The sequence below is a fragment of the Gymnoscopelus microlampas genome (genome assembly GCF_963454915.1).
Source record: "Gymnoscopelus microlampas genome assembly, chromosome: 16".
Taxonomy (NCBI): Eukaryota; Metazoa; Chordata; class Actinopteri; order Myctophiformes; family Myctophidae; genus Gymnoscopelus; species Gymnoscopelus microlampas.
In genome coordinates this window covers 4,698,878-4,724,594 of record NC_139953.1, presented here as the reverse complement: position 1 = coordinate 4,724,594, position 25,717 = coordinate 4,698,878, and the positions used below count along the sequence as shown (strand labels likewise).

At 42.6% G+C, this 25,717-nt stretch overlaps 2 protein-coding genes across 2 annotated transcripts in view; both read right to left on the bottom strand.

Annotated features, from left to right (window-relative positions):
• The window catches only part of LOC311062767 (kinesin-like protein KIF26A), a gene marked incomplete at both ends in the record, with an annotated part of 28,046 nt that extends 21,956 nt beyond the window's left edge, over positions 1 to 6,090 (bottom strand). Inside the window, 2 exons of the mRNA XM_084081988.1 lie at positions 2,579 to 2,845; positions 6,031 to 6,090. Coding sequence (XP_083938114.1) covers positions 2,579 to 2,845; positions 6,031 to 6,090 — 327 coding nt within the window. The remainder of the gene's footprint in view (positions 1 to 2,578; positions 2,846 to 6,030) is intronic.
• Positions 6,091 to 22,062: 15,972 nt separating this feature from the next.
• LOC311062766 (uncharacterized protein) overlaps positions 22,063 to 25,717 on the bottom strand; it is a gene marked incomplete at its 3' end in the record, with an annotated part of 151,705 nt that continues 148,050 nt past the window's right edge. The window contains exons 17-19 of the mRNA XM_084081987.1: positions 24,203 to 24,295; positions 23,085 to 23,222; positions 22,063 to 22,142 (exon numbers count right to left, since the gene is read on the bottom strand). Of these exons, the coding sequence (XP_083938113.1) occupies positions 22,063 to 22,142; positions 23,085 to 23,222; positions 24,203 to 24,295 (311 nt within the window). The remainder of the gene's footprint in view (positions 22,143 to 23,084; positions 23,223 to 24,202; positions 24,296 to 25,717) is intronic.

Here is a 25,717-nt window from a genome sequence, read left to right as displayed (position 1 = left end):
ACAAAATGCTGAGGCTGCAGCCCTTTGTAGGCTATTCCATAAACACATGTATGGACACACACACACACACACACACACACACACACACACACACACACACACACACACACACACACACACACACACACACACACACAGTGCAGAGTAATGCTTATTATCTATGAACTAGCTTCAAAATTCACTGCATATTGGTTGTTTGCGGTTTAGTGGCGTCCATTTTGAAGCTGATGCTTGCAGACATTGAATCAATGAATTCACTGAATCTTACAAAACTGTATCTCTACTAGATTTTCAGGCTGCTAAGCGGCCGTCAAACCTAGTCTTATGTTGTGCTGATAAGAGCAATCGTCACCGAAGTATGGCCATTTGAAGTGTTAAACACTGCTATAACACCGCTGCCGAGCAGCGATGCACTTGCAGCTGTCATACCTTGTGTTTGGGAGGTAGGGGTCTACGACTGCTTCCTGGTGAAACCGCAAGTGAATAGGGTTGTACCATTGAACTCCACACTCCTCAGAGAGTGTGTGGGTGAAGTTTGAAGGCAATCCGACAAACCGGAAGTAGGAAGGAAAAAACAGAAGTGGTATTTTTTTAGGAAATTGAAAGTCTGTGGGACCACCCACCAAGTTTGGAGCCTATAGCATGCTGGGAACTGGAGTTATGGAGTTATGGCACTAGTGTCCAAATGGACACTTAAGGGTCTGTAATTGTTATAGTGTGCAAATGGACCAACTTTTTCTAAGTAAAAGTATCAATACCCTATTGTGGAAATAGACTGTTACAAGTACAAGTATCGGTATTCAAAATTTACTGGAGTAAAAGTACAAAAGTAGAGAGAGCGCGAGAGAGAGAGAGAGAGAGAGAGCGAGAGCGAGAGAGAGAGTTGTCAGTCCAGTTACTGTACATGCACCGAAAATAGCTGATCTACAAGCTCACAGCACATTGTGGATGTGGCATGTTGTGAGCTTGTACGTTGGCTGACTGGTCAGTACAGACAGACAGAAAGACAGGATCTATGCTGCTATAAAACATGACAGAACAGCTCAGCATCAAAGAGCATCACTAATAGAGACGGAAACTCACACACACACAACTCTAGAAACTCTCTCTCTCACACACACACACACACACACACACACACACACACACACACACACACACACACACACACACACACACACACACACACACACACACACACACACACACACACACACACACACACACACACACACACACACACACACACACACACACACCGAAATGCGGGCCTGCACTAGTAGTCTAATAATTATTTATGTATGCATGCATGCACGTATGTACGTATGTAAGTATGTATGCATGCATGTATGTAGGCATGTATGGTTTTATGTATGCCTACTGTGTCTGTCTGTCTGTCTGTCTGACTGTCCTTCGCCTATCTGGAGGTGGGCTCAGCTCAGCTCAGCGACTTCCCACATGGTGGGTGTATTTCAAGGAAGTGCAGACGGAGGCGTAAATCTTCGGATGACGTTGTTTCCGGATCCTTGTGAGTTGAAAGTGAAAGTGATCACTCGGGTGACAGAACAGTGCCATCTTTTATAAAACCACTATAAAACAAAAAACAACAAGGCACCGAGGGCCTTAGGGAAAAAACACGTGAAACACGTCAATGGAACTGGATGAGTTAAGGATCTGGAAGGCACTCAAAAGTAGTTTTTTTCTTCATGTTTCTTTTTTTTTAAGACTTTAACTGTAATGGATGCAAATAAATGGTGGTCAGATGAAACATGCCCCAAATATGGAGTCATACATCATAGATACGCCATAGATTACAGAGCACGGCCTGGCAGACACACATTGGTCCTCATCCTATATCATAAATTGGCTAATGGGTGGGCGGGCCGGCCGGCCAGACGGAGGACCACAGCCACGCAGGGCATTCACGAATAGTGATTTTTAGCATTCGACTTATTCGACCTAAAAGTAGTCGAATATTCGCCGGTGAAATATCATATTTTTTTTCATCCAATACAAACGAGCCTTTATCATTAAAATGCCGTGTTGCAAGCCTTGAAAACAATCAGCGATTAAAGGGTTAACTAATAGGGGGGCTATGAAAGCCAGCTGTGCGTTCTGATTGGTCTAAACCCAAATCAGCTGGTCCAGGCATAGCAGATCTACAACTGCACGTTGCCTCACGGATGGACGCGTTGTGAGCTTGTAGATCTGCTATTTTGGACCTGCCTTGTATTGCTTTAAGGGTCCATTTGGTTCCATTCGTACACTCCTCTCAGAGTTACACACCCGTAAGAGGCCATTTGGAACCCTCTCAAGAAACCATGAGGGTCCCTGGACCACACTTTGAGACCCACTTAGTGTTTCCAGTGAGCCAACATGCAACAATATCAGCAGCCTGACTCTGTTTGACCAGAATGGAACAGAGCCTTCCTTAGTGTCATTGGTAACACCTGTGAAGGAAGTAAGGAAGGGGCCCAAAGCCCATTGCGCTGCCAGTTAGCGCCATATCCCTCGCCAGGTGGAAGACACAGGGCCCTCAGTCTCAGCTCCAGCCCTGGGTTCGGTCGTGTTTACTAACCTTCAGAGAAGTGTGGTCGCTCAGCGCCAGGATCTGTCTGATCAGCTCCGCTGCCTTGGTGTGACACGTGTGACACATCAGCCCCGACCCCTCCTCCTCCTCCTCCTCTGAGTCTTTCTGGAGGTTGTGACTCAGTTCTGCCGACGCGCCGGCTCCGCCCTCGGGGTTGGGTCGCCCACCGCACCCCGCCTCGTCCTCCGGTGCCGAGTGAAGCCTCTTCCTCCGCTGTGTGAAGCCTACGTTCAGGGGTCTGTCGCCCTCCACCACCTGATGGACGACCCCCACACGGGCACGGTTACATTTTTTGTAAAAGGGGGGACATTTTCTTAACCATAATTATAATAATAATAATCAGAAAGGAAATTAGGTTATTATTTTGGGTATTTTCGGACGGACAAACCTGTTTTGTTTTGAATTAGAATTTTACTGTTAATGTAAATTAAGTTTGTGTTTTTGTTCACTAACATTGATTATGTTGTACTGCATTTTATGATTTGTATTGTGATGTTTTTGCCTGGACCCCAGGAAGAATAGTCTCCACTAAGGTGTAGATTAAATGGGGATCCTTAATAAACAATAATAAACAATAAACCACTTAAAGGAATAGTTGAATTCATGGAGATTTTTTGGTTTTTGAAGCATTTCTAAGTCGATAATTTGATGACCGGTTGTGTTTCTGGTAGACTGTTTGAGTCTCCTACCGGAAACACAGCCAGTCATCAAATTATTGACTTAGGAATGCATCAAAAACAAAAACGTCTCCATGAATTCAAGGCTTCATGGGGTGTGTAATTGATAGAAAAATAAGTATTTTTTTGGGTGAACTACTCCTTTAAGCCAGGGATCTTCAAAGTATTTTATTTTTCAGGCCATGGACCCCTTAGCTGAGAGAGATATTCATTATTGTGGCTGATAGCGATCCCCAATAATCAATCAGCCGGCAGACTAAGCCTGGGACTAAATCATTGGTTCTCAAAGTGGGATCCGAGGACTCCCAGGGGTCCTTGGGGGGTACCAGGGCTTCCCCAGCTAAATGTGTTAATATAGCGTCACAATCATTTTAACCACTTTAACTATATTTTATACTTTGGCTATTCAAAAATCCCTGGCACAAAATATTTTTGAGATGGAGGGTCCGCAAGCAAATACATATCATTTTGGGGGTCCTTGACATGAAAAAATGTGGGAACCTCTGAGCTAAAGGACTCACGTCCAAAGTAAAGCTCAAGTTTAAAATGTTTTACTTCAGTATCACAAGACATAATTTACAACTGTTCCAATAACACACATCTGTGCAAAGAAATACAGAAGAAAACACTGAGCATTTCCCCAACATGCGGTCAACATAAAAATGATCACTCCCAGCTCACCCCACCCCCACGGTCAAACCAGCCTTGAGGTGAGCAGGTGAGGACCATTACAATTAGCCGCTGGAGAACACCCACAGAGACACCAAAGTGCCAATGCGGAGCCTTTGTCTATCAAGCAATGTGAATATGCCAATTATAGTCCACAAATAAAAACAAAAACAACCCATCTAGCTTCTACATTCATGTAACCCATTTAGACCGGGAACCCCTTTTGGGGTAGTTGTTGCTATGTAGAGTATATAGCAACATACATTTTTTGTAATTTTTCAATAAATATTTGAAGTTTTTCAGGAAACATTGATCAGGATTTAGAGGGCGTTTTTAGAATCGGCTAATGAAAATGTTCACGTGCATTTTCAGACCTTTTAACCACCCTCAATACTTAGTAAACTTGACCTTTGGCTCTGTACTTGTTCTGCTCCTTTTTTCTCCCCTCGACAGCAAACCTCTTTGACAAAAATAGCAGATCTACAAGTTCACAACGCACCGCAGCACGATGCGTTGTGAGCGTCAAGATCTGCTATTTTCTGATCTAGAGGTTCGGGCCCTCAACATCTCACCGTCGATCTGACTGATATGCCTATATATGGAGATCCCTGATGTCATCACGTAGCATATGCCCATATATGGGCATATGATAGGTTTAAGTCTGAGTCATAGTGACGGGCCGCAGGCCAGCCTCTATGGTAATGTCTACGTCACAGGTCCGCCCTCCATACTGTATATTGTCTATGGCAGACCCACCCACCCACCACCCACACTGTCAACCAGCCCTCCCAGTAGTCAATTTTAATATAGGGTAGAGATGCCAGCTTAACATAAATGTTTAATTAAATTATTAAATTGTGATTATTATCAAACATAAAAATCAAACTTTAGTTTTTATTTTTCAATTCTATTTTATACTAAAGCTCTTTGAAAATAGACAATCTACAACCTCTCAACGCATCGCATTGCAATGAGTTGTGAGCTTGTAATGTACATCGACTATCTCTTTTTTAGATGCTAGGATCATTGTTTATCTGGTATCCTATAGTTTAAAATGTACAGAATCTTGTTGGACAGTCTGCCCTGCCAAGCCAAAGTGCAGTAACTACGGAGAAAAAAAGAAATCACTGAAAAATAGGTTTAAAAGTGATTCAACTGGTCAGCCAAATGAGATATCGGCATATAAGTGATATTACACTAATTGTACATCTGTTCTTGAGGTAATTGTTTATCCCCCAAAATCACGAAGGCTAATTTGACTTTTGGGATACACAAATAAGTCCAAAAATGTAGTTACTGCACTTTGGCTTGGCTAGTTTCTTGAGGCACTACACTGTGCTCTCTGCATTCTATGCATGTGATCAGTGGTGGTAAAAAGTACTCAAATGTTTTACTTAAGTAAAAGTATGCCACAATATAAACATACTCTGTTACAAGTAAAAGGCCTGTGTTCAAAATGTTACTTGAGTAAAAGTCCAAAAGTATTGGCATCAAAATATACTGAAAGTACCAAAAGGAAAAGTACTAAAATGTTTGAAAATAGCAGATCTACAAGCTCAATGCGACGCGTTGTGAGCTTGTAGATGGGCTATGTTCAAATAGCCTATGTATAAAATAGGGCTGAAGTGGTTCATGTATGTTATATAATATCATAATGTATTCCTTCAAAGTAACTAGTAAATAAAGTTTTCAAATAATTGTAGTGGAGTAAAAGTACAATGTTTGCCTCTGAGATGTAGTGGAGTAGAAGTAAAAGCATTGAATTGGAAATACTCCAGTAAAGTAAAAACACCTCAAAAGTGTACTTAAGTACAGTACTTGAGTAAATATACTTAACTACTTTCCAGCCCACCACTGCATGTGATTATTTACCCTGTTAATTGTAAGTCACTCTGGATAAGAGCGTCTAATAAATGCCAAAATTGTAATTGCACATGTTTATACTTTTACTCAAGTCACATTTTGAATACAGGCCTTTAACATGTAACCGATCATTTTTATATCACATTATCGCTACTTTTACTAAGTAAAGAATCTGGGTACTTCTTCCACGCCTGCGTCACAACGAATACAAGAGTACAAACTCTTTGTTACCGTGTATCTCCTGAAGTCCGGTCTGAGCCTTCTCATCGTGTTCCAATACTGCGAGTACATCTTCCGATATCTTCGATCAGTTTGCCGGAGTTTACGCTCAATTTATTAATTTTTTACTCGCTTGATTTAATCAGATAAATCACTCTAAAGAGCAGTAGCATGCCAATTCGACCGTTATAATCCCTGGGATTGAAGAAATCAGAACTCTGCTTCTCCCTCAGATTAATAAAGGATTCTTTTTAATTCCATTGAATGAAGAACTTCAATGCTTCCCAAAAAGTTGTCCCTTTGAGTCCGCTAAAAGCGTTGAATACAGACACGAGATTCCTAATGCACCTCGTCCTTGTCTGTCTGTCTGTCTGTCTGTCTGTCCGTCCGTCCCACAGAGCAGTGGCTACAGAACACACAGAGAGAGTGAGAGAGAGACAGAGAGAAGTTGTGAGGTCAGATGATGATGTGATTAAATGTAGAATAGCAGCTCTGCCTGGGTGGAGACTATTCTGTCACTTCTCCACCATGTCACACTTTATACTGTGTCTTTTACCACTGTTTCCCAAACGATGGGACTCGGGAGTCGTGACCCATCTTTGAGCCGAGGACCAATTTTTACGGTTGCAGGTAAATATCTCTTATTTATATATATATATATATATATATATATATATATATATATATATATATATATATATATATATATATATATATATATTATATTTAAAAGGTGTAAACAAAAGAAAGAAACATTTCCATAAATACACTTTAAAAAAAGGTTTAAAGGAGACACACCATGAATTAAAAAATATATATTTGATATTTAATATCATATGGTGTGTGTCCCTCAAACCATTTTCAAAAGGTTTGAGCCTAAATCAACACTCAGATATACTCATCCCAAGTCAATTCTCTCAGGCTTATAAAGCACTTTCAGCTGCAATACCAAAACGTCCTGTTGGGCAGAGGGGCACTGTACTGCGGTACTGAGCAATTCTGCCTGTCAAAATACATGGGCAAAAAGTTTCGTGAGGTAAGCAAACTTGCCATTCTGAGATGGCCTGTTCAGACACGCCCATTCTGAAAATCTCTGAAATGAGAATGAATGACTGAATGTTAAAAAAAAATATTTTTTTGGGGTACAAGAGACACTGGGGAGCCCAAAAAATACCAAAAAAAATTAAAAAAAGTGAAATTCATGGTGTGTCTCCTTTAAGAAATAGTGAAAATAGCAGATCGGCCAGCTCACAACGCGGCACGAAGCGACGCGTTGTGAGCCTGTAGATCTGCAATTTTCACTAGTTTGGGTCCGGGCAAACGTCTAATTTCTCTTTTGGGTCTCGAGCTAAATGGTTTTGGAACCACTGTCCTATACTGTAGCATAAACATCTCTGGTTCTTAGTCCTGTATTCAAAAATGAAGTTTCATTTTTGATCGATTGAATACCTTATTAGCAGGTTTGGTGACCCATTAAGACCTGAGGCCGATTCTACAAATGCCTTCTAAACCAGTAGTTCTCAAACTTCTTTGTGTCAAGGACCCAAATGGATATATTAGGCTGCAGACCCCCCATCTGAAAATATTTTGTGCCAGGGACCCCCAGAAGAGAGGATTTGTGTTATGCCAATCACGTAGATCTACGCGAACCTATGTATAGCCGCCACGTGCCAATCGCGTAGATCTACGTGAAGTGAAAAAAAATTAAATAAATTGACCCAAAGACCAAGGAGATATGATTTATCGAAGATATAGACTCCTATCCACTTCCTTTTTAACTTAAAACTTAAAAAATATTTATCTCGTACTTTTTTTTTTTCAATGACAAATCTCTGACACTGGCTAGAAATGTTCAGAAATACCTCTGGCAGTTAATGGGTTAAAAACAAGATCTAAATTATTCAACATAACAATAATCTAGGACAGTGGTTCTCAAAGTGCGGTCCAGGGACCTTGAGGGGGTGGACCCTTACAAGTCTGTAACTCTGACAGTGTACAAATGGAACCAAATGCATTTGGTTCCATTTGTACACTCTCAGAGTTATGGGGGTCCTTGAAATAAAAAAATCTAGGGGACCCCCCCAACATAATCATATTTGAACCGGGGACCCCCAACATAATCATATTTGAACTGGGGACCCCCCAACATAATCACATTTGAACTGGGGACCCCCCAAAATAATCACATTTGAACTGGGGACCCCCCACTCTGACAAGCACCTGGAATTGTAGGAGTCTAAGCATTACATTTAGTTTGACTCTGTTCCACAGATAAATATTGTGAAATAGCAGATCTACAAGCTCACAAGTGGATCAGCTTTTTTTCCTAAAATGTTGCCTCTTTCTTATATTATGTGACAATTTGGCCAATGTTTGATCCCCCCCCCCCCCCGCCGAAATCATGTGGGGACCCCCCCTGGGGATCACGACCCACAGGTTGAGAAACACTGCTAGACATTCGACCCCGGAAATGCCTTGTTTACAGACATTCTACAAACAGCATTTACCTCATTACAGCAATAAGCTAACAAGCACATGTTATTTATATAGGCCTATCCCAACTATGGAATGCCAAAGCTGCCTTGTTTAGTTCAAGTTATCTTACAAAGCAGCACGTTGTTGCAACTCAAATAACAACACAATGCAACTGTGTTTGAATAACTCAACTCACCTGGATAATCAATGAAGACACTGTGCACAGCAGCCATATTTTCACCTCCTTCACAGGTTTTACCAATGATACTAATGAAGGCTCTGTTCCGTAGTGTAGCACAGTGGTTCTGAGATATTTCAATTTCCACGGCCCGCAGAGTGTACAAATGTACAAACATTTGTACACTCTCAGAGTTACACACCCATAAGGGGCCATTTGGAACCCCCTTAAGGAACCATTAAGGGGGTTTCCAGTGAGCCAACATGCATAATATCAGCACCCTGACTTTTGTTTGACCAGAATGGAACAGAGCCTTCATTAGTATCATTGGTAACACCTGTGAATGCCTCGGCTGCTGTGCATAGAGCCTCTCCTCTCTCTCTCTCTCTCTCTCTCTCTCTCTCTCTCTCTCTCTCTCTCGAAGGAGTACTGAAATTTTTTACTTGAGTAGAAGTATCAATACCACAATGTAGAAAATACTCTGTTTAAGTAAAAGTATAGTTTAGTTTTCAAAATGTATAGATATCGTTTGATAGCAGATCTACAAGGACCCTGGATGGCTTGTTTCTAGGCTTAAAATAATTGATGTAAATATTTTTGGAAATCTCTATGGGAAAAATGCATGGACTATGTTTAAGTGGAACCAGCCCCACTATTATATATATTTTTATATATTATAAATATATTTTTTGAAACATTTTAACATTAAAAATCGTGTGTATCTACCCAGGGGGATACCGCCCTCTAGCGGCAGTGACGTCAGACCTCGGTGCTCTATAAGCCAGAGTGGGGAACAGTTAAACCAGTGACTGTCCAGTTTCGTATTACAATGGCGCCCTCATGTGGTCATTATATGGAACATCAGCATGTATGTATGTTTTTCCCCCTTCATGTCAGTAGTCAGTGCTCAATAACTAAAGCTTTTTTTCATTGATGAATTGAAATGCTACGATATCATGTACTATACAGGTGCAGTAAGTGATCGTGATGAGGATTATTATTATTATTAGCTGTTAAACATCTAATAATAAGTAATCAGTGGTTCTCAAAGTGGGGTCAAGGGACCCCCAGGGGTCCTTGAGGGGGTTCCAGGGGGTCCAGCCTGGGACCAGCTAAGGTAGGCGTGTCTCTTCACCAGCCTCCTCATGTGACAGCATGAAAGCATTATAGGCTCTATGCACAGCAGCCATATTGGGAATGAATTGGGCCCCTTCCTTACTTCCTTCACAGGTGTTACCAATGGTACTAATTAAGGCTCTGTTCCATTTAGTGTGGCATAGTGGTTGTCTTATTTTCAAGGACCCCCATAACTCTGAGAGTGTACAAATGGAACCAAATGGACCCTTACGAGTCCATTTGGTTCCATTTGTACACTCTCAGAGTTACACACCCACCATAAGGGGCCATTTGGGAACCAAAATGGAGTGTTTCTAGTGAGCCAACATGCACACTGTCAACACCCTGACCAGAATGGAACAGAGCCTTCATTAGTATCATTGGTAACACCTGTGAAGGAAGTAAGAAGAGGCCCAATTTCTTTCCAATATGGCTGCTGTGCATAGAGCCTATTGCGGCATGTGGAGAGAGCGGGACTGTTACGACCATAGACATATAAAGGTAGACGCCTCCTCTGGCTCTAAAGCCTGTGTATGGCGGACGCACTTCCGCTTCTGGGGGGCAGCTGGAAATGTCCGCGTATGTCACAGAAGGGGGCGTTCAGTAGGCCAATGAGAGGCAGGTGGGGGCAGGACAACTAGATTCTGACAAGTCCTGGAAAAGACGCGCTGTGATTGGCCAGTAGTCAACGCGCTGTGATTGGCCAGTGCCCGTGCCCCCCGGAAATATGGCGGCCACCATACCAGCACGTCGCTCCAATGAACTGCAGAGGCCGATGAGGTATCTAGGTTTCTATATCTGTGGTTACGACCCCCTGTCTAGGGTAGGGGAGGTGACATAAAAATGGAGGACGACAGCTGAATTCAAACTGAATATGTTTATTTTCTTCAGCAGAAATATTTTCTTAGCTTTTCTCTTAAGTGACAAGTGACTTCAGGGTGCTGGTTTACATGATGTAAAACACCTAACTTCAGAAAAGAAAACCCTAAACATAAACCCCTGACCAAAACAAATAACAATACAGAAATACTAAACCTACTTACCTAACTAAATAATAAACAGGAGAAAAGAGAGGATGGGATGAATGAGCCCAAACAAAAAGTACCAAACACCCCTACAGGAATGAATTAATAATATTTACAATTAAATCAAACAATCTGCAAACAATAACTGAAGCTCAAAGTGAAACAAACTCTTAACTGAGATCAACGGTTACTAAAGGCAAATGTTTGACGAAGGCAACTAAGCAAAATGAATCAAAATAAAGGTTATGAAGGTTTGGTTGGAGGATGAGAGGAATCGAATCTCTGTTGCTGTTCAGCTGCCAATCCTCAGAGCAAACTGAGGCTTTCGAATAGTTGGAGCCAGAGACACAGGAAATCACAGCTAGGGCGTGGACAGGAGCAATCTGTAGCACAGCCTGCATACAATCAGCCACTTCACACTCACACCAGAACCACACCCATCCGCACAGCAGTCACACCACCTTATATGGGACAGAAAAGCAACAATATAACACAAGCCACAAATAATACAATAATATTCCAAAGCATCATAACTATTCTAAATTATAACCAGATACAAAATAATAACTAGAAAATGTGCTCCTCGGAGCACAAGTCTCCGCCAGCAGACTTGTGTTGGGAATGTTGGGAATGTTCTAATTCTTATGTTCTAATTCTTACTAAAAATAGAACATGTTACTGTGTCATAGTAACATGACACACTGTCTGTATAAGTGTCCTATCCATCCTGTCTGTATAAGTGTCCTATCCGTCCTGTCTGTATAAGTGTCCTATCCGTCCTGTCTGTATAAGTGTCCTATCTGTCCTGTCTGTATAAGTGTCCTATCCGTCCTGTCTGTATAAGTGTCCTATCCGTCCTGTCTGTATAAGTGTCCTATCCGTCCTGTCTGTGTAAGTGTCCTATCCGTCCTGTCTGTGTAAGTGTCCTATCCGTCCTGTCTGTGTAAGTGTCCTATCCGTCCTGTCTGTGTAAGTGTCCTATCCGGGGTAATGTCTGCATTCCGACATCTCACTACTCCGACTAGTGGCTTCCGCGAGTGGTTAGGGTTAGGGTTAGGTATAGGGTTAGTTAACGTCGGAAAGGCAACATGTCGGAAAGGCAACATGTAACCGTCCTATCCGTCTGCGGAAAGGCGACATGTAACCACTAAATGTTAGCTTGGCTGATGGCACTGATGTCACTTCGGAACGCGCACCGCAGCGCTCCGAAGTGACACATCTATTTATAGGCCGCTATACGTCATGCGTCTCACTAGCCAATCAGAGCACACTCTTTCAACGTATTGTCACGTGTCACGTGAGGCTTGACCAATGTTAGCTTGGCCGAGGGGGGGGGGGGGGGGGGGGGGGCGGAAAGTGAAAACATAGTCTCCTGGCGGAGACAACAACAATAATAAATACAAAATACGGCTGGCCGTAACAGGGACATACAAGTCATCGCTGTGGTACGTTCAGGCTTTAGCCAATATATGAACAAACCAGTTAGTGACGTTGTAAAAGCTTCGTTCTCAGCGTTGCTAGTAAGATTATATGTCATTGTTCTTACCTTCTATATCCAACTTCTAGTGTCCTGATATGGACGTGGCGGGAGGCTGGCCTTCAGCTTGGCCAATCGATGGACAGGACCTACATTGACCATCCATATTCTGAGGGAGCATACCTTTTCTTTTGTCCCTACACCCCCCACCTGTTAAAAGCAATGAAAACGGCAATGTGTAATCACGACTTCGTCCTACCAGATGACATTGTGAGGAAAAATAGCTTGCCTGGTGATACAGTGAGTACATTTACTGATGGGGTGCTATACTCAGATCAATTACCAAATAACAAAAGCAAATAGCAAATCAGTGACCCAATCAATTATGATGATACTGACATGTTACAGTACGTCATTCATAAATGTCCACCCAAAATTAGCTATACTTGCTGAATTCAACAAAGTGTCATTTTACAAAATCTACCTACTTCTGCTCGAAATAATATATGTTTTCCAGGCGTCCACATGGGGAGGCATGCGTTAATCCGACAGACCTTTTCTCCGACTATGTGGCATCCGCGTGCGGTTAGGGTTAGGGTGCGGGTTTGGTTCGGGTTTAGTATTGGAAACGTCGGAGCGCTGCGCTGTCGGAGGAATGCGCTGTCGGACTAACGTACTGCACCCGTCCACATGTGCCGTTGAGAAGGTGATCTCTGTGCAGGCTGACACTTGGGAAAAACTTGTGCCTGGTCTGACTGCAAGAGACATATCAACAGCTAAAAGGTTTGATAAAATGAAAGTATGTTGCTCTAACAACACACATTTACTGTTTGGTATACTGTAAACACTGATATCATATTCACGTACAAAAGGAAACTGCCTTTCAGCTTAAATTCAATGATTACTGTTTAAGTGCAGTGTCCACAATTAGGTGCAAAGGACTTTTGTAAATTTGGGCTTGAGAGTATTAAACACTGAAAGTGCCCTCTCTTTCTATGACATACAATGACCAGGTGGATACAGACAGAGTTACGGGTACCATATGTGCAGTATTTTCCATACGTACAGTTATGTTTCTTGCTTCAAGGTTCTACCTGCATGTTATGTGTTTTCACACAGCATGCTGGTGCACTGTCAGCATCTGCCAAATGAGGCCTTAACCACTGCCTGGTTCATAGACATGGTCAATGACTGGTTCGACTTGATGACATCGAGAGGTCACCTTTTAGGCCAGTAAAAACAAATGTACACACACACACACACACACACACACACACACACACACACACACACACACACACACACACACACACACTATAAATGTGGGGGGTGGGCAAAGTTCTGCTTTTGGTGCAGACTGTCTAGGGAGAAGAATACTGAGGCATTCCGTCTTCAGCTTCAACACTTTGAAGGCCCATGTGTTGAATGGCGTTAGTGCTTCTGTGTTGCCTTGGCTTGCTCCACAATAAACTTTTTTTTTGCACCTGAAGACGGAGTGCCTCAGGATTCAGTCTGCACCACAAGCAGAACTTTACATAGGAACGAGGGGTAAGCACGCACATCCTAAAATAATTAATCGGGTGCTGGACAACAATACGTACACCAGGAAAAGAGGGGAAGTCCGCACACCGAAGCTCCCAGTAGAAAGGTTTTATTTGTTGTTAGGCAACGTTTCGACCATAAATGGTCTTCAAATATGTCACGTAAAGTGAATTGTACATGCTTATATATGCCAAGTTTGCTATGCGCATGCGTGCGCCGGTATGCGTGAGTTGTTGATGAATGGCACCTGGTAATAAATCAGTCTAGTGATATACCCTGTCAAGCGTGTGTCAGAGCGTCCTGTGTGTTCTAATCTATATGTGATTATGAGCGTATGAAAACGCCACATGGTGTCAGAAGCAAACATAAAAGTGAGGAAAGAAAAAGAAGGGTAACTTTGAGTCATCTGAACGTGTGTGTGCATCGCCATGGCGAAGTTTTCCCCTCCAGATCAGCTGGATTTTACCAAGCCGGCAACCTGGCCAGACTGGAAGCAAAGGTTTTCCCGGTACAGAGTTGCAACAAAACTCGGCGAGGAGGAGGAAGCCGTACAGGTTAGCGCCTTAATATACTCCATGGGAGCAGAGGCTGAGCACATATTTAAATCATTCACTTTCACGGATGCAGCCGATGCAGATAAATATGCCCCGGTGCTTGCTAAGTTTGACGCATATTTCATCCCGAAACGTAACGTCATATTCGAGAGGGCCAAGTTTCACTCAAGAGCGCAGCATGCTGGTGAAAGCGTGGAAGCCTTTATTAGGCAGCTCTATGAGTTAGCAGAAAACTGCGAGTTTGGAGCCCTAAAAGATGACCATCTGAGGGATAGATTAGTCATTGGGATCCGTGATAAGCCACTGTCTCAAAAGCTACACATGAAGGATGATCTGACGCTGCGTAGTGCAATTGAAATGCCGAGGCATTACGAGCTAATTAAAGGACAGAACGAAGGCTCATCAGACAATGTAGATGAAGTCAAAACCTTCAGACAGAAGGGGAGGAGAGACTATGGTGCAAGTGGAGCAAAAGCACACAGACAGAAAAACGAAAAAGCAAAAGGAAACTGTGGAAGATGTCACAGGGAACAACACAGTGATCCAGACCAGTGCCCAGCTAAAGGAAAAAAAATGCAACACATGTAAGAAAATGGGACACTTTGCAGTAGCATGTTATTCAAAGAGTGTGCGGGAGGTTACAGTAAATGACCACGGTAGTGAGAGTGATGAAGAGGGGTCTGTCTTCCTGGGGTCACTCATTGAGCATCACACAAAGGTGAATGAAGTCATTACTGAGGATGAGCCACCTTGGCACACAACACTGAACATTGCTAATACTCCAGTGACATTTAAAATTGACTCAGGGGCTGACACGTCAGTGATCACAGAAGCTACATATAATAGCCTAGTCAAAAAGCCCCAGCTTAAACCTGTATAAACAACACTTGGAAGCCCAGGCGGCACTGTGACCACAAAAGGGCAGTTTTTAGCCAAAATCAAGGCTGAGATGCAGAACAAGCTGCGTGACTGTCACTTCAGAGTGGTAGTAGTCAAGTCATGTGGTGAAAACCTGCTTGGCCGGGCAGTGGCCACCAAATTAGGCCTGATCAAACGGCTGAATGAAGTGAGTGTGTTTGGTGAGCTGGGCACATTAATGGGAGATCCTGTGGGGATTGTGCTTAAAGAGGGGGCCAAACCCTACAGTATAGCAACACCACGACGTGTCCCTGTTCCACTGTTACCCAAAGTGGAGGAAGAATTGAAACGGATGGAGTCACTGGGCATTATACAGAAGGTAACACAGCCAACGCAATGGTGTGCACCTATGGTCCCAGTTATAAAGAAAAACAACAAAATCAGAATATGTGTTGACTTGAAGAGGCTGAACGAGTGTGTTGAACGAGAAAAGTTCATCCTGCCTACTATTGATGACCTTCTCCCCAAGCTAGCAGTTAGTACAGTGTTCACAAGCCTGGATGCGGCCAGCGGATTCTGGCAGATCCCCTTGAAGGAGGACTGTGCCCTGCTGACTACGTTTATCACCCCGCTGGGTAGATACTGCTTTAAAAGGTTGCCTTTCGGCATCACTTCAGCGCCCAAAATATTTCAGAGGAAAATGTCGGAGCTGCTACAAGGGCATGAAGGCGTAATAGTTTACATGGATGACATCCTGGTTTTTGGAGAAACCGCACAGCAGCATGACATGAGACTCAGCAAGGTGATGGAGTCCATAAAAAAGTCTGGCCTCAAGCTCAACAAAGAGAAGTGTAAAATGTCTCAAACAAAATTGGACTTTTTGGGGCAGGTGGTGAGCAAAGATGGCATTAAACCAAACCCAGCAAGAGTTGCTGCTATCAGAGACATGAGCGCCCCAACGAACGTTCCAGAACTCAGACGGTTCCTAGGAATGGTAACCTACATAGGTCGCTACCTGTCAAACCTTGAGGAGTTGAGGAGGCGCTCAGCTCCGAACTCTCAAAAATCCGTAATTGGCTTACTGATAACAAACTGTCACTACACCTTGGGAAAACTAAATCCATTCTCTTTGGGACCAAACATTCCCTCAGACAGATGGATGTAAATGATTTCAAGGTCAAAGTCGATGGCACAATTATCTCTAGCAAAGAAGAGATTACCTATTTGGGTTGTATTCTCGACAAATACCTGTCAGGTGAAAGCATGGGGACAAAGGTGGTCAAAATAGTAAACCAGAGAACCAAATTTATGGGCAGAGTTTCCTCTTTTGTCAACCCTCAGGCCCTCAGGACCCTCTCAGGGGCCCTGATTCAACCACATTTTGACTATGCTAGCACCTCCTGGTACTCCAACACCTCAGTGTCACTGAAGACTAAACTTCAAACCTCCCAAAACAAACTGATTCGGCTACTCCTCGGATTGGGGCCCATGACCCACCTTTCTCCCACCCATTTTGCCAGCCTAGGCTGGCTCAGGGTGGAAGACAGGGTTAAACAACTAAAAATGGGACTGGCGTTCAAAATTGTAAATGAAAATTTGCCCGATATGCCCCCTATTCCCGCATATCTGAGTAAATACCTCCAAAAGGTTAGTGACACCCACAGTCACAATACCAGAGGGAGTGCAAACAACAATTTGGTACCACCCACCCATAAAACAAACATGGGCAAATTCTCCTTCTACAGCACTGCCACCCAGGTTTGGAATGGTCTAACCCCATCCCTCAAAAAATGCAGTTCGCTGGGCTCATTTAAAAGAGCCTTAAAAAATCACCTTTCAGGAGGCCAAAAGAGGAGGTAGTACCATTTTCCCGTTAGACAGCCGACCCCCCCCCCCTGTTCTTGTACATATCTTTCCCCCCTTTTTTTTTATTCCATTGGCTGTACATAGTGTTGTATATATGTATGTATATATGTATATATGTATGTGGGTATATATATATATGTATATATGTATATATATATATATATATATGTATGTGTGTATGTATGTATATGTGTATATATGTATATATGTATATATGTATGTGTATGTGTATGTATGTATATATATATATATATATATATATAATGTTTTTGCTGTTTTTTTTATTTTTTTATTTCTTTGTGTAATGATATTAGAACTGTGGTGCCACTATATATGTCTATGAATTGAATACCAAGGCCCTCATTGGAAACAAGTCCGCAAGGACTTTTATGAACGGACCTGTTAGACAAAGTATTTTAAATGTAAATGTGTTGTTTTACATTCTTTTGCCTAATAAAATATTCAATCAATTCAATCAAACCTGTCCACCTGTCTACAGCCATTGAATGAACTGCTAAAGTCTGACAGAGAATGGGTCTGGGGCCCTCAACAAGAAAGAGCATTCACTGAGGTGAAATCACTGATCTCCTCAGCACCAGCTTTAGTCTACTTTGACCCCCAGAGGCCCACCGTCGTCAGTGCCGATGCAAGCAGCTATGGCCTGGGAGGCTTACTGATGCAGGAGCATGATGGGACACTGAAGCCCGTGGCATTCTGTTCCCGTACTCTATCTGATGCTGAACGACGATACGCCCAGATCGAGAAAGAATGTCTGGCGGGCGTGTGGGCATCAGAACGTTTCTACCAGTACCTGTGTGGCCTAGAGTCATACAAGTTATACACAGACCATAAACCATTGGTCTCATTGATCAATTCAAAAGATCTGGATACGACACCCCTCCGCTGCCAGCGTCTCCTCATCAGACTGATGAAGTTCAACCCTGTAGCTGTGTATGTCCCGGGGAAGAACCTCGTCGCCGCCGACGCACTGTCGCGGCAACCGCTACAGAGCACAGAACCGGACAGCCTGGAAAAGGAGGTCCAGGCATACGTTAATGCCATAGAGGAGAGCGTAGGAGTCAGGAGGCCGGTCTTGGAACAGATCAAAGAGCAAACAAAGATGGACAGTGAGCTCCAGTGTGTCCTTAGCTACATAAAGAGCGGCTGGCCAGGTCACATCAAAAGCGTAGCCATATTGGCGAAGCCATACTTCCACGAGCGTGGAACACTGAGTGAGCTAAACGGAGTCCTGAGGCATGGCAACCAGATTGTTGTCCCGTGCAGCATGCGTGACGACATGGTCCAAAAGATCCACCAGGGTCACCAGGGGCTGACAAAATGTAGACAGCGCTACAATGATGCCATATGGTGGCCAGGTATTGGAAATGACGTGAAAGAACTCATACAGTCATGTCGACACTGCAACATCAACCGATCCAGTCAGCGCAAGGAGCCCTTAATCACTACACCACTGCCGGAGCTGCCTTGGCAGATAATCGCAGCTGATCTCTGTGAGTACAAAGGCCGACAGTACCTTGTCATAATTGACTACTTCTCCAGATGGCTGGAAATTCTCAATCTGCCAAAGACAAACTGTGAAACAGTCATTGGGAAGCTGAAAAGCACCTTCAGCCGCTGGGGGGTCGCAACGGAGGTCCGAACGGACAACGGGCCTCAGTTCTCTGCGGAGCTGTTCAAGAGGTTCGCGGCAGAGTTCGATTTCCAACATGTCACGTCCAGTCCCTATTGTCCCCAGTCAAACGGCATGGCTGAACGCGCGGTTCAGGCAGCCAAAGCCATCCTCAAACAGGATGACCCTCACATGGCACTCCTGTGTTATCGCTCAACACCTACAGAGCCAACAAAGGAGAGCCCTGCCAAGCTCATGATGGGCCGGAACCTGCGTACAACCCTGCCGACCCTCATGGAGAATCTGAAACCTGCCTGGCCTGACCTGGAAAAGGTCAGGAGAAATGACAAGCAAGCCAAGCGGTCCTATGAGAAGTTTTACAACCGCAGGTACTGAACAAGGCCACTCCCGCCTCTTACCTGTGGTGATCGAGTTCGTCTTAAAATCGACGGAGAGAAAACGTGGGCGACAACAGCGGTGGTGCAGCGCGAGGAAGCGACGCCACGGTCGTTCACGATGCAGACAGGCCGAGGTGACACGCCCAGACGGAACCGCAGGAACATCCAGCTGGTCAACAGAGAGACTCCAGCAGAGCCACCAGCGGTCCCGCCGGAACCAGCACCTTATTCACCGGTACACCCTGGTCCGGTACCCCCGGTACTGGACACTGCACAGCCTGTCAGCAGCCACCCAGCAGCAGGGCCTGGAGGTCCTGTTGTCACCAGGAGCGGAAGAGTGGTGAAGCCTAACAGTCGTTATGATAGTTAGATAGAGATGGATGGCATAAGGGCAGAATAATCCCTGCCTCCTCTCTTGAGGGGTTGTGGTAGTTTACCCACTCCCCTAGTTAGGTTTTGCACTGAAATGTTTACAGCTAATTTGTGTGTTTCATATTGTTTACATTTACAGTTAATTGTCAAGTTCATGGAAAGACACTTTTGATGCACACGTTAATTTGTATTGAAAACACAAAGAGCTGATGTTACTTTTGATGCAAGTTGAAAAACTGTTTTGAAAAGATATTGCCTTTGAAAACGAAAAGAGGTTTCTTTACTTAAGAGGGGAGGTGTCACGTAAAGTGAATTGTACATGCTTATATATGCCAAGTTTGCTATGCGAATGCGTGCGCCGGTATGCGTGAGTTGTTGATGAATGGCACCTGGTAATAAATCAGTCTAGTGATATACCCTGTCAAGCGTGTGTCAGAGCGTCCTGTGTGTTCTAATCTATATGTGATTATGAGCGTATGAAAACGCCACAAAATATACCTATACCTGTTTGACTGAAGAGCACCTCTTTGAGGAAGCCATGGAACCCAGGCAGTGCTTTCTCCTTCTGTTTGACACTAATAAAATATTTTTGATATATGCAGCACTGTATCCACCAAACACCACTGCTGGGGACAATTGGAAGTTGGAGAGGCTGCAGGACTTTATAGAAAACCCCCTTAGGGCATTGGTTCTTGTACTGCAACATATATATTACTGTGATAGAACAGACAACTAGGACATTGGTTCCCAAACAAACAAATTAAAAATATTTCTTGTTGTATTTATTTGAATATATTGGAATGATGAAGATTAACAAAGATAGCCTAGATGAAACAAAACAAAAACTACAGATCCTTTAGTGTTTCAGGGGGACCCCGGCAAAATCATCAAAAGCATCTGTAACACAGGCGTGTTCTACTGTGATAGAACAGACCACTAAAACATAGGTTCTTGTACTGTAAAATATATATTACTGTGATAGAACAGACCACTTGGACATTGTTCTCAAACATTTTCAGCTGAGATACACATGGCGTCTCAGACGTACCAAAAAAAATCCACGAGCAAACTATTTTAAACACTATTTAATAGTGAACATTGGAAATATATGCAAGCTCACATCGCATCGTTGCATTTAACGCCTATTATTTCTACAATTGCTACACATTTCTACAGAACCTGTATATCCATGTCATTCTGGGCATAAATAAGAAGTTAAATATTTGAATGATATAGCACACATAGACGAACTGTTGCGGTGTAATCTTTATTAAACAAGATTAAAAAAATAATCGTTTTCCCCAAGGGATAAAAGGGGGATTTGAGTCTATAAAAACACCTCTATAAAGACACAAAACTCTGTAGAATCTAAAGATGTAATCCAACTAAGTGACAATGTACACTGTCTCCCTAGCATCTACCATATTATGTACTATGATATTGTAACAATCTAAACAACACACGTCAACACAGTGAACAGCTACACACACCCAGCAGCTTGTCAGCACTTTACTGCACCATTATTTACTGCATATCAATGAACATAATAATTATTAGATGAATATGAATGAATATGACTTGTTAAATCCTGACAAATGTGGACAGACACAGTGATGCTCATATTGTACTACCAGTAACTGAGTAAGTACATTATTTGAAGGGAATAATGCTATAAAGATAAATACATTAAATAAAGACGAAATTCTATCATGAATAGAAATAATCACACCCAGTGTGAAGTGGGCGGTGTGTGGTCATCACAACATGACTCATGACTCACTTTAAAAAAAGGATAATTGACTTTTTTTAAAGTCCATACTGCTATTCATAGGGCTGCACATGTGTCATGTGTTTCGCTAGCCAATCACAGTCCTGAATTTGCAAAGTCAGCCAATCACATTACAGTTAGTGGTGATGACAATAGCTGTAATGTGATTGGCTGACTTTGCAAAAGTATCGATTTGCATTAACAATGGAAGGGTTAGGGGGTATACAAATCTTTTGGTCGGTGTCCAAAACTCACTTATAGGGGGCGGCTACACCGCCCCAAAAATCACACCCAGTGTGCAGTGGGCGGTGTGTGGTCATCACAACATGACTCACTTAAAAAAAAGGATGAATTACTTTTTTTTAAGTCCATACTGCTATTCATAGGGCTGCACATGTGTCATGTGTTTCGCTAGCCAATCACAGTCCTGAATTTGTAAAGTCAGCCAATCACATTACAGCTAGTGGTGATGACACTAGCTGTAATGTGATTGGCTGACTTTGCAAAAGTATAGATTTGCATTGACTGTGGAAGGGTTAGGGGTGTAGACTGCGTTGTAGACTATTGGCCAATCACGGTGCAGGATTGGTCAGTGTCCAAAACTCACTTATATGGGCGGTTACACCGCCCCAAAAATGATCCATATACAAGATAAAAATCCATCACAAGAAACTATTAATGTGTGTTACTTTATTTTATTCAGTCATGTTGATATTGTCAGATTATGTGATTCCTCTGCTTTAGTATCCTTGTCATCCTGGATTAGACTGAATGATCATTATGTCTTAAACTAAAGACATTCCCCCTGTATGAGTCCTCATGTGTCTTTTTAAATTACCCATGTCAGCAAAGCCTTTACCACAAACTACACAAGAATATGGCTTTTCGCCTGTATGAGTTCTCATGTGTCTTTTTAGATCACCCGTGTGAACACAGCTTTTACCACATACTGTACAAGAATAGGGTTTTTCGCCTGTATGAGTTCTCATGTGTTTTTTTAGATTACTTGTGCTAACAAAGCCTTTACCACATACTGTACAAGAATAGGGTTTTTCGCCTGTATGAGTTCTCATGTGTATTTTTAGATTACTTCTGCTAACCCAGCCTTTACCACACACTGTACAAGAAAAGGGCCTTTCGCCTGTGTGAATCAGTGTGTGGCTCTTCAGAGTTTCCTTTCTATTAAACAGTTTGCCACATTCTGTACAACTAAAACTTTTTGTATGAGTACTCATGTGTCTGTTTAGAGCACCCTTCTGAGCATAGCCTTTATCACAAACTGTACACATATAGGGTTTTTCGCCTGTATGAGTTCTCATGTGTGTGTTTAGATCACTTGTGCTAACCCAGCCTTTACCACATACTGTACAAGAAAATGGCCTTTCGCCTGTGTGAATCAGTGTGTGGCTCTTCAGAGTTTCCTTTCTATTAAACAGTTTGCCACATTCTGTACAACTAAAACTTTTCTTCCCTGTGAGACTCCTCATGGAGTGAGTTTGTTCCAATGATTTCAGGTCCTGGGACAGCTTGCGCTGTCCTCCCACAGTCTGTGTCTTGTGTGATTTCAGTGTGTTTAAAGCTGACTGATCTCCCCTAGTCTCCTCCCACTCATCACTGTCTTCAGTGTCTGATTCAGAACAGTGTGAAGAGAGGAGCTGGCCATCACTAGTTGGTTGTGATGTTCCACAGTCCTCTACATCAGTTTGTGTTTTCATGTGTTCAGTTGAGGTGCTGGCTACAGGCTCTGTCTCTCTGTTTTCATCATCATCATCACTTTTCACTGCTAGTAATGTCAACGTTGACCCACCAGCCTCTTCGTGTCTTTCAAGTAGCTCCTCCTGTTCTTCTTTAGTCTGTGGAGGATCTGGTTCCTCTTGGACCAGATTGGGTCTCCGATCCTCTTGAGGTGAAACCTCCTCTTTACACACAGGTATGTGCATAAAGTCTAGGAAAAAGACACAATGAGACTCTATAAAAAGGTTTGAATCTTGTACCTCCACTGCAGAAAATAATTGGCAGCCATTTTGGATTGATACCAACTAAACACATTTCCACGGCTAGGATTTCTTAGTATGTTGTTCTGGTGACCTAATAGACGTGGTATGCGAAGAAAACAAATGCAGTTACAATTACTTTGATAGTTTGCCTGGACTATTGGCCAATAGGAATATTTTGGTTTCGTCCAACCTTAATAACTTTCCTGTACAACTTTACTACAGGTTGTAAAGTAAATAAAACAGTATATGGAGTCTGTATGAATGAATAAACCATTGTAAAGTGCTTTGAGCACTTAAAGCGCAATAAAAATGCAATTCATTATTATTATTATTATTATACACCTATCCCGTACAACTTTACTACAGGTTTAAACTACCCATACATAAAACAGTATATACCTAACCCGTATAACTTTACTACACTGCCCTGCCAAGGTAAAGAGCAGTAACTACGTTTTTGGATACACCGACTTATTTGTGTATCCCAAAGGTCAAATTAGCCTTTGTGATTTTGGGGGATAAACAATTACCTCAAGAACAGATGCAAAGTTAGTGTAATATCACTTATATGCCGATATCTCATTTGGCTGACCAGTTGAATCACTTTTAAACCCATTTTTCAGTGTTTTTTTTTTTTCGTAGTTACTGCTCTTTACCTTGGCAGGACAGTACAGGTTGTAAAGTATATAAAACGGTACATACCTATCCTGTACAACTTTGCTACAGGTTGCACCCGTATGGTTCTTTACAACAGAACCATTTTCCTATTCCTGGTATGTTTAGATAGATGCAGGAGTCCATGCATCGATGTAGTCACATTGTTAATGCTTAAATCAATGACCAGATTCATATTGGTTCATCTTTACACCCTCAATACTGGCCCACTTTCACCAATGAAATAAATAAAGAGAGAGTGCTTAAAACTTACTGAGATCCAGGTGGTCTTCAGGTTCCTGTTTAATAGAAACAGTCCTGGCTGGAGAACTGATCTTCACCTGCAGACTGGACTCCACACACTGGTCTGGAATGAAGGAATACAATACGCACTTTAATGATCAAAGGACTTTGATGTGACATAAATAAGGATAGATATGTATAATATTACACTTTATAAAATAGGTATAATAATATTGTTGCTGTGAGGTGGAAACCTATTATGTCCAAACAGTTACTTTTCAGAATTCAAATTCATAATAAATAGCAGATCAAAAGCTTGTAGATCGGCTATTTTTGCTACATTTGTGACACTGTAGTATGATGAATTAGGGAATTCATTTACCAAAACAATTTATAATACAAGGTTTCTCCCCGACAGCAACTTTAGGCAAAAAAGGAAACACAGCTGCTATAATAGCCCCTACGGAACCTCTCCCTCCGCTGTACGCTGTATAGCTCCGAGATGAGGTCCCTCGTTTGTTACTGCCGTCTGTTTTCGAAATGGTCGCACGTCTTCCACTTTACATGTTTCCTACCCCTTTCTGCACATCGTATCCAAAAAGTAAAGCATTTCCGCCACTCTCTCAGATGTTTTAAGTTTTAACGCGCCATAAAAGCTATCCAACGGGTTGAAGAAAGTATTTAATTTGCCTCGGTTTTCATCCGGTTCCATAATATTTTGCATTAGAAGATGCAATTCAACATTTGACCAGTAGGGTAATCAGTAATGTTATCTCTACGGGCGCAACTCTTGCGCAATGTCTTAAAAACCATGTAACCGGATGAAAACCGAGAGAGTGGCGGAAATGCTTTACTTTTTGGATACGATGTGCAGAAAGGGGTAAGAAACATGTAAAGTGGAAGATGTGCGACCATTTCGAAAACAGACGGCAGTAACAAACGAGGAACCTCATCTCGGAGCTATACAGCGGAGGGAGAGGTTCCGTCGGAGCTACTGCTATAATAGAACAGTGAGAATCATGTAGATCATATTTACATCAATCGAATTCCATTACTGTGTGTGTGTGTGTGTGTGTGTGTGTGTGTGTGTGTGTGTGTGTGTGTGTGTGTGTGTGTGTGTGTGTGTGTGTGTGTGTGTGTGTGTGTCACAGCAGTGGGATGAGGAGTTAATCTCAGTCAAAACAGAGCCTACTGGCCGGTCTAAACAGATCTACAACCTAACAACACCTCACCATGCAAACACTGTGTCATACCTGCAGTGTGTAGTTTGATGTTGTGTGTCCTGCAGTGTGTAGTTTGATGTTGTGTGTCCTGCAGTGTGTAGTTTGATGTTGTGTGTCCTGCAGTGTGTAGTTTGATGTTGTGTGTGTAACAGACATACATGCAGTGTGTAGTTTGATGTTGTGTGTGTAACAGACATACATGCAGTGTGTAGTTTGATGTTGTGTGTGTAACAGACATACATGCAGTGTGTAGATCGATGTCCATATCAAAATCAATTTCCAGCAGTTTGTTTTGTTTCTCCAGCAGAGTTTCTAGTGTCTCT